Consider the following 10312-nt stretch of genomic DNA (forward strand, 5'->3'; position numbering starts at 1 on the left):
AAGAGGGCAAATTAAAAAAAAAATTAGGTGGCCAGGGCCCTCATGCATAACGTGGGTCCACCCCTAATAATAATAATAATAATATGAAATTGAGTATTTTAAAAGTAAATAATAATAATAATAATACTAAATATTATAATGTATGTATATCTATTTTAAATACTTTAGAAATAAAAAAATATTTTTATTAAAGAAATAAAAAATAAAAATATAAAAAGAAAATAAAAAAAGAAACCATAAAAAATGATGAGGAAAAAAAAAACTTCAAACTTTTTATGTCTTATTTTTTATTTTGATATTCTTGTACCATTTTTTTTTTCATTTAATATTTTAAGTATTAGGCTTGATATAAACGGTGAATTTGCTGACTTGTGTGTGATATAAACATTTTTTTTTTCAAGTTTTTATGATTATTTTGAATTAATGAAATGTGTGATTTATAAAAAAAATAATGTTGATTATTATTTAATAAATATAAAATTTTTAAATTTTTATTAATTATAATAATTATATAACTATATAAATTTTAACTCTTTATATTTAATTAATTATACATCCACCCTGAATGAAAGGAAAAACTTTGAGATAATAAATGAGGGCAAAATTGTTTTATTGAGTATATCAGTCGTTGCTGTTCAACAGTATAAATTAAAATTATTTCGTACAAAATTTGAATTCAAATTCTCTCTCTCTCTTTTTTTTTTTTTTTTTCCTGTACTGATCCTCGAATGGGGAAATGATGGCAAAACTTAAAACTAAAAAGTTTACTGTATATATAATTAGATAAATTTAAATTTATATAATTATAATATTATAATTTTTTAAGTTTAAAATATAATATAAAATTTTTTAAATTTTTAAATTTTATACAGTAAATTTTTTTTGACTTATAATGACTAATTTTTTAATTAGAAACTGATGTGAATAGCTCTTATATGCCATTTAGTTAATATTTCTCTCTCATCTCTTATGTAAAGTATAAAATTATTATTTTTACACATAAAAAAAATTATTCTATCTATACAGAGAAGAATAATTTAATTTATATATGAGTTAAGAGAGAAAAAATATATTAATTAAGCTCTATATTAAAATTATCTAGATCTAGGGTGTGCAAACGGTCGGTTCGGTTCCGAACCGAACTAAACCGATAAAACCGAAAATCAAAAATAAAAAATTTTAAAAACCGAACAGAACCGATTGATAAGAGAAAATTGAACCGAATCGAATCGATAAATATCGATTCGGTTCGGTTTTAAACCGATCAAACCGAAATTTATAAAATTTCATATTTTTAACATTAAATCTAAATAATAAAAACATAAAAACAAAAAAAATTAGAAATCAAAACTCAAAAATCTTAAGGTTCGGTTCGGTTTTCTTTGATTTCGGTTCGGTTCGTTTCGGTTCGATTCAATTTGGTTCGATTTTTTTTATTTCCTATATATATTAATAATTTTTGTTCGGTTCGGTTTTTTTGATTTTTTTTATGAAAATAATCGAACCGAACCGATTAATCCGAAATTATTAAAATTATAAACCGAACCGAACCGATTAAATTTTAAAACCGAACCGATTGAATCGAATTAATCTGTTTAGTTCGGTTTTTCGATTTAAACCGAAAACTGCACACCCCTATCTAGATCAATATTTAATTAAAAAATTGATAATTAAAGATTAAAAAAATTTATTGTGTTAAATTTAAAAATTAATAAAATTTTGCATTGTATTTTTAAATTAAAAAATTATAATATTATAATTAAATAAATTTAAAAATAATTATTAAAATTTATTCATAAATAAATAGAATCATATATTTACGGTAATCAAACTGAATGAGTGTTGACTAACTTTCCCCAGGGCAGACCCAATAAATACTATGGTACGTAATTTAAAAGAGGTTGATGGATGTGGCCATGGATCATTTAATGCCCCTGTTTTTAGAGGCAATGTACCAGTTTTTACCCATTGATGTTGAGGGACTCAAAACTCAAAACAATCATAACTCTTGAAAGTGTTTGGCATTAATGATTTGCTTGTTTTCGTTAAAAAAAAAAAAAAGTTGCTTGTGAGAGATAATCAAAGATTTAAAAAATAAAAACTTATGAAAATAAATTGAGATTTCAAATTAATATATATATGTTTATATATATATATATATAAACAGATATATTTTTTTCGCATGCTACTCATTACCCATACGTGATTTGTCTCAATTATTGGGAAGACCACAGCTACGAAAACAAGGATGAATCACTCACTTCCAAGGAAATCTTCCCCTTCTCTTCCGAATAAGGAATTTGTACTGCATATGTTAGACTTTATCGATTTTCTATACATAATATCAGACTTATCTTTAATATTGAGTCATTATGCTTATTCATACTTACAAATTTTACATTTTAGATCTTCATGTTTATTAAATACAAGATTTAATAAATTCTTCTCATTTGAATTAACTTTTAGTGTTAAGTTAAGTTTAATTTATTTATTTTTTAAATCCAACAAAATTTTTTTTTTAATTTATTATATTATAAATTATAAAAATATGCACTCCAACAAATTATATATTAAATTCATGTTTGAAACTTAAAAAAAAAATGAACACTTGACGAGATAAAAAAATAACTTTCACTTGTACTACTTAAATATATTTATTTTTTAATAAATACGTTCGCTTAAAAGTGTTTATATTAACTTATAATCGATTAAATTACTTTATAAATTTTAGAAATTGACAAAATATTTATTTATAACAATTGTTGCATTTATAAATTAAACTTATAAATTAAATCAAAATTTAACTATTTTCATTTAGGAAAATTTCAAAACTTTTAAACTTTATTAGAAATAAATTATTTGCCTAAAAAATTAAATTTTTACTCAATTATATTTAATTTTTATTTTTAATTTTTTTTATCGTAAAAGTATTAAACTATAGGATAAAAGAAATCCATTGAAATGTAAAATTATACATTCCAAGCCGTTATGGCTTTACCATTATCATCTTAATTATGCAGAATGAGCAGGGGTTTACGGCAAATGATCGTTTTAGTGGAGCAGGATCCTATGAAGAAGAGCTATGCTCTTGGTTGGCATGGTTGTTCGCTGACAGGGGGAACAAAAAACGAAAGAAAACGATGTTTTCGGGTATCATTTCTTAGGCCGGTTATCCTGAGCCTGCAGCCTAAGCAGACTCAGAATTGTGGCGGGTAATTTTCTTCAAGTCAAGAGTGGTCACACACACACACACACCACACACACACACAACCACCACCACCTGCGCCCAAAGTTTCATTTCAAAAATCTATCTTTCAGGTCTCTTAGATAGTTAGTGTTTCTATCTTTCATTGTGTGGTTATATATATGCAGAGAGAGAGACAGAGAGAGAGAGAGAGATTGAGCAGATGAAATTAATCCTGGCATTGAATGCACCCAACAACCCAAAGGTGGCTATATTCAATTCTCTAGCAGCAGCTGCTACATGGTCCCATTTCATCGTGGTAACTCTCGTGTATTTACTTCAAATTCTTCGTCTTTCTCAATACAAACTTTTTCACTTTCAAATATGCTTCCAAAATCTCTCTCCTTTCCCATTCTCTCTTGTCAAATACACTCGTATTGAAGACATTTCCTTCTTTCTTTAATATTGTTTTATAATCTCTCATGGTTGTTGTTCATTATGCTATTTAAAGTTGGTCTGCATAGTCTTGTATCATTGAATTTTTAAAGAATGTGAGTGGTACTGCCGTGAAATGGATGTTTTCAGTGTAGATGAGGATGAAGATGCCACTAAGAAAAGACGGAATGGGATTTCTTGGCCACCTCCACATGCTAATGTCCGACACAGACGTTCCAAGAGGTAGACTTTATAAACCAAATTTGGTATTCTTGTTGCTGTTGCTGTTGCTGCTGGTGTTATGATTATTTATTGTTCTCAATGATATCATATATTCACTCAAAGTGGGAAAGCATCTAAGATGGAAAATAAAATTATTTGGATTCTCTTTCCTTGCCCTTTTTGGGTCCTTCCATTTGCATCAATTTCTGGTTTTTGAACGCAGTTATTGCCGTAAGATGTTGCTATGAGTAGTCCTTTTTTTTTTTTTTTTTTTTTTGAAGTTTTCAAATTGGGGGAGGAGAGTCTTTTGGACACTTTATTTGGCTGAAGTGAATTTGAAACTATGAAGTTGAATATTCATTTATAAAATGAATGTTAGAAATCTGATCAGTTGAGTAATATTGGTGCAAAAGGATTAATGTAGAAGGTGTAATTAAGCTCGGTTGAGCAAAGTCAATGCATGGTTTGGAGGGAGTGCCAGATTACGGTCAGTAAGTTGTAGGGAGATGAGCTACTTATATAGAAGAAGCAAGTAAATCATCCAAAGGTGATTGATAGAATCAAATAGTACTTCAGGTGATTCTACTTTTGGAAGGAGAACTATTGGCAACACCAAGAAAGGTTCTAACTTTGCTTTAATTGGATCATCGTTTAGCTTCTTATTCTTTTCAGTTGCTAGTTTCCATTGAACTTTCCTTGATTGTGTGCGAAGTGAAAGATATAGAAATATGATTTGATAAATGATACATGAATCCATAGCTTTGGCATGAAAACGAGTTCCTCAACCAATTCAAAATTTTGAATCTGGATAGATGAGCAGTTATGTTTCTTGCCTAAACATTGGGCATTGCAAACATTAGATTCATCTGTTATTATTTTGACCTTGTGGCTTTTCTTTTTCATTTCAGTGCATCTGAGAGGAACCTGGAGGTTTCAAGAGGTGGAGCTTTGCGTTCCATAAAGAAGGACCAGAATGGAACACATGTCAGACTGCATATTTCATCTACATCAAATTTGTATTAAATTTCATGTTATCCACTTTACTTGCAAGGATGGCATGGTTAAAACTCTTGATAAAGAACATAGCTGAGAATGAGATAACTCACCATTAGTTTTTTCCACTGAATCTAACAGATGTCACCACTTTCAACAAGGGCTTTTAGGACACAAAGTCCTCTCCGTGACTATCCTGCTTGTACAAATAAAAATACATCATCAAACCATCGAGCCTCTTTGGAAAAAGATGTAAGCATCACTGTTTCCCTTGCATTAATATGCATGGTTGCATCTGATTTTAATGTCAAAACTGGCTTGCAGATTGACCTGCTGCAACTACGGTTGCAACAAGAGAAATCTATGCGCATGATGCTCGAGAGAGCAATGGGCCGGGCTTCAAGTACTTTATCTCCAGGACATAGACATTTTGCAAATCAGGTAACTTTACCTTTGAGTGTTTGAATTCCTACAGGATTTTGTTTTTTGGTCTGTCAGTTGAATCTGGAGCTACTGTTGTTTTGCTTGAAATGTTTCCTTGCTGAACTGTTAGCAGCAGCAAATAGTTCTTTTTGCTTTTAGATAGCATATGTTGGATGTGAAATAGCCCCTAGTTGCACCACGGCTTAAACAATCTTTGATTCCGAATCCTAACCAAACCATAAATAATTCTATAATTTCATTTTGAATGTTCAGGGTACTTAATACAATCATCTGATAGAAAAGTTACTTTGTTGTTAATCACTGTCTTACTTCTACAGAGTTGATTTCCCTTAAATCATATCTGTTCACTTTTTTTGTTATGGAACTAACTTTCCTCTCTTTCCTGCTAAAACTTGGTTCCCATGGGCTATGGCCCTTACTTGTAGGAGAGTGGAGAGTAGGGCTTTGATAAATGGGAGGCATTATATGCATTAAAGTTAACGTGAAACTAGTTGTTCTGAGCTTATGGGAAGTTGGTCACTTCAATTGTTTGTGGTGCCTCTATTTGCCAATGCCTAGTCATTGTTTATCATAAAAATTGTCCTCTAATTGTTGAAATGCAGTGGCATGATATCAAAGTTGGCTTGGTGTACTTAATCTTATCTATTTGTCATGAAATGGAAAGTTTAGAGTAACCTTCAAATCATTGGTTGATGTCAGACAAGGGAGTTGATTGCAGAGATTGAGTTACTGGAAGAAGAGGTCACAAACCGTGAGCAGCATGTACTCTCTCTGTATCGGAGTATTTTTGAAAATTGTGTTAGTCAGGCTCCTTCTGAGCAAAACTCAGGTGTTGCTTCTCCTGCCCATACAAAGCAAGTATCCAGGAAACACCCAAGTATTATTTCAAGTGCTTTCTGCTCCTCCAAAAAGTTCCCTTTGCGACCTCTGCAAGCTCTAGTTTCTGTCAGTGAGTCAGGGAAGAGATCCTCCAAGGCTAGTGATTCTCCATCATTCCTTGGGAAAAGCAACGTTCATTTTGAGAAGACTTGTTTTGACCGGATCAGGGTAGGATATGCATCGATTCTTGAGTTTCTTTCTGCAAAGGTGTACTTTCAAAGAATCAAACTGTTTCATGCTTTTTTTTCATTAAATAAAACTTTAGATGTTTCTGTTCAAAAAATCAGTTTGATTCAAAGATAGATATGTGCTGTCAATTGAATTTCTAGTTGTTCCAAAACAATATTTCAGCATGCATTTAGAGAACTTGTCAGGAAAATTGAAATGGTTAGCATGTATAGATCTTCACAATCCTTTCACTTAAGACAATTTTCTTGGGAGCTGTTGGAAAATGATTTCATTCCTTTTTTTGCCTTTCTGTGCATAAGCCTTTGATTTCGTTTTTGGTTTGCCATTTAGAAACTGGGTCTATGCATAAACCTAGATGCTGTACTGCCAAAAGTTTTGTAGAAACTGCCCACAGGCATTTTGAAGTTTCCTTTGTGAGCATTGGTTGAACAGTCGAGCAGGATAGACCTGTGAAAAAGATTGTCAGTTAAGAATAGGCCTTCCTAGAGGTGGCATGTTTGAACAGATTAAAAATTTTTCCCCTCTCATTAAGAAACCAAAACTACTACAACATTAAGAGGTCATTTAAAGTTATATCTATCATTCTATTATATTTCATGTAGCATTCATAAAAAATAAAAAATAAATAAATAAAAAATATCTCCTCATTTTGGTTTCCATAGTAATTATTATGTAATGTGTAAGAAATGATAATAGGATTTCAAACAGTGAATCACACACATTTATAACCAATGCTTATCGGTAACTTGACTTCTTGCAATAACCCTTGTGGATGGATTGTTTGGGAGGATTTTATTTTTTATTTATCATCCTGACACACCATTGTCGTAGTGCATGTCATTGAAGCTTCATATGCTTCAGGATACTGATCTATGATGTAATGCTATTTGGTCATCTTAACGTCCTCATTTTTGTTATTTCTCAGGCGCATGAGAAGATTCCTATCATGGAGAAAACTTCAATGTTGCGAACTCTAAAAGACCATCTATATCAATGCCCAAGCAAGTTGTCTAAGGAAATGGTCAGGTGTATGGCTGCAGTATACTGCTGGCTTCATAGCGCAGCATCTGTCCCTGGAAAAAACAGATCACCCATTTTGTCAAGGTCATCCACTAATGTTGTAATCCCCCGGCACGGTATTGGAGAGGACCGAGATTGGTCTTGCAAATCCATGGTAGAAGTGTCTTGGATATCAACTGATAGAAGTCAGTTCTCTCACGCATCTTATGCCATCAGTACATATAGGTAAAATTCAAACACGTGGGGAGGGGTGTTAAGGGTATCTTGTCTCTGCAGATATTGGGGTTTTCCCTTGGAAACTCTTTCTAGGCATGAGTTTTTCAATCTGACTTAAGTTCAGATTATATCTGTTTTAAGACAAGGGACAAAATTTCTATGATCTACTTTTCAACACTCCAATTCCTGCCTATATGTATTTTGTTGATTGTCCTCTTTAAATAACATGCATATCATCTTTTTCAATTTCAGAGTTCTTGTGGAGCAGCTGGAGAGGGTGACTGTTAGTCAGATGGAAAACAATGTTCAAATTGCGTTTTGGATCAATGTGTATAATGCCCTTGTTATGCATGTAAAAGATCTCATGTTCAGAAGATTGTTTTTTCCTTAGTGATTTGTGGCTTGATATAAGAGGTTCTTTTGTCTTGGACAGGCATATTTAGCATTTGGAATCCCCCACAGCTCTCTGAGGAGGTTAGGCTTGTTTCATAAGGTAGTGCACTTCCTTGTTTCTATCCATCCAGCAATTAATGGAATGAAAATTTATATTAGGCTGACATTGAATTAACATTATCACCACAAGAATATTTCGCAGTTTTCCATTAGCATTCTCTTTACTGAGAAATATTGGGCTTAAGTTTTTGGTCTAATTATGCCGGGTTTGCTCAAACATTCTTTGGAGTAGTTCCTCTAGCAACAAAAATTGCCCATTATCTCCTGTAACATGGCATCCTTTTAAAATAAATCTGTAGGGGAATTAGGTCTAATTTGGCCAAATAACTGACGATATGGGGACCTAAACTATGAAGAGTTTTGTGGGTTTCTTCTGTAGTTCCAGTGTATCTCTTATATTTCATTAGTTTCTCTTTTGATTACTGTTCACATGCATTCTATGGCGAATCAGAATTGATGGGCCTTTCTGTGTAGTGCAGGCTGCTTATAACATTGATGGCCACATCATTAGTGCAAATGCTATAGAGCAGTCAATCTTTGGTTTCCGCACACCCCGAGTTGGAAAGGTATGTTGTATTGTTGTTCTCATCTTCTATGGTTAGCTTAACACTTTCCGGAGAATTGTCAGCAATCCAATGTAATTAATTCTACAAGCTCTTTTTGGGTGTTAACCAGACCACATTATGTATGAAAATAATGTAAAGTTATAAACTTTTAATCAAATAAAAATTATAAATACAAGTGTATTTGGAGATTTCATTCAGATTCTTCTTGAAGCATCTTTTTGTAGACATTTGAAAGAAGTGTAAGGGCAGCATAGTTAGTTTGGTCAAAAAAAAAAAAAAGGACAGCATAGTTAATATTTTTAAGGGAAATATATTGCCTATAATCTTTTCATGATTGCAAGACATCAAATTCCACGTTTTCTAAACGCGATTCTTTTATATTGGTTTTGTACAAATTGCAGTGGCTTGAGACCATCCTTTCTGCTGCATTGAGGAAGAAATCCAGTGAAGAAAGGCAACTTATTAGTTCCAAGTTTGGTCTCTCAGATGTCCAACCCCTAGTCTGCTTTGCCCTTTGTACTGGAGCTTTTTCTGATCCTGTGGTAATTTATTGCTTTATCATTACTTCTTTTACATAAAATGCAATTTGAATCATTGATTAAAATCCATTATAAGCTTCTGCACATAACGGCAAAAATATAAATAGCCTGTTATTAAATTAAGGCCAGTTTAAAGTACGTTCATTTGCATAAATAGCTGAATTTCACAAGTGCTACTTTAAAAACACAAATGAGGAGTCTTTCTCTTCTCCTTTCACTTATACTGCATTTGGTCTCTATCTTAGTTATAATCATGACCTAACAACTCAACTAACCGCAGTTATGTAATTGTTAGTCACTCTTAATTTTGCTTTCAAGCGCATCTTGATCTTTAACACATTGGTATTACATGAAGTTTTTGAGATTTTTTCCATTACACATTTGTAGCTAAGAGTCTATACAGCATCAAGTGTTAAAGAGGAATTGGAGGTTGCAAAAAGAGAGTTTCTTCAAACAAATACAGTTGTGAAGAAGTCAAGGAGAGTGTTTCTACCCAAGTTGATTGAAAGATTTGCAAAGGAAGCCTCTATCAACTCAGATGATCTTCTGAAGTGGATTACCGAAAATGTTGATAAGAAACTCCATGATTCAATTCAGAAATGCATCGATAGGAAATCAAACAAAAAGGCATCTCACGTCATAGAGTGGTTACCTTACAGCTCAAGGTTCCAGTATGTTTTCTCAAAGGAATTAACAGAGAAGCCATCGTGGGCATGAGTTTCTTTCTAAATGCCTTACTTGCGGGGGACAACATCTCTGTCAGAAGCCATTCGGTATTGCTTGGCTTGGGAAAAAAGGACATTAGTTATGGGTACTTCTGATCTACATTTATTGTCCATCTGATCTTTGCCCATTTTAGATAACACTTTGTAGCCCATGAATTTTAAATTCCTTTGTGACTACTGTAATAGTAAATTGACTTGTTCATTAATGAGCTCAATGTCATATTTGCAGTTGAAACGTTGAAAAAAGTGGGATCCCATACCCCTAGATCTAAGACAATAATTTCTTTGGAAGATTGTACATTTCCCAGTTTGGGCTGTTAGGGTACAGCACACTCAGTTTTCTTTGGTACTTCAGAAACTTAAAACAACGGGGATAGTTTTCCTCCTTGCTACTATCCCCAATCCAAATTTTGCAGGATTCAAACTTGAGATCTCTTAGCAGAAATC

At 32.4% G+C, this 10312-nt stretch overlaps 1 protein-coding gene across 1 annotated transcript; it reads left to right on the forward strand.

Moving 5' to 3' along the window:
* Positions 1–3535: 3535 nt before the first annotated feature.
* Positions 3536–10071, forward strand: LOC110643049 (uncharacterized). The gene is made up of 11 exons (XM_021795275.2): positions 3536–3862; positions 4750–4825; positions 4976–5086; positions 5159–5275; positions 5978–6325; positions 7272–7591; positions 7835–7934; positions 8016–8075; positions 8515–8601; positions 9003–9143; positions 9528–10071. The coding sequence occupies exons 1-11, from the start codon at positions 3756–3758 to the stop codon at positions 9855–9857; spliced, it is 1797 nt and encodes a 598-aa protein (XP_021650967.2). The 5' UTR covers positions 3536–3755; the 3' UTR covers positions 9858–10071.
* Positions 10072–10312: the final 241 nt, after the last annotated feature.

Source organism: Hevea brasiliensis, chromosome 16, assembly GCF_030052815.1.
Source record: "Hevea brasiliensis isolate MT/VB/25A 57/8 chromosome 16, ASM3005281v1, whole genome shotgun sequence".
NCBI lineage: Eukaryota > Viridiplantae > Streptophyta > Magnoliopsida > Malpighiales > Euphorbiaceae > Hevea > Hevea brasiliensis.

Coding starts and splice junctions, on each gene's coding strand:
- LOC110643049 (XM_021795275.2), top strand. CDS start 3,756: ATGGATGTTTTCAGTGTAGATGAGGATGAAGATGCCACTAAGAAAAGA. Junction 6,326..7,271: donor CTTGTTTTGACCGGATCAGG/GTAGGATATGCA, acceptor GTTATTTCTCAG/GCGCATGAGAAGATTCCTAT. Junction 7,592..7,834: donor TATGCCATCAGTACATATAG/GTAAAATTCAAA, acceptor TTTCAATTTCAG/AGTTCTTGTGGAGCAGCTGG.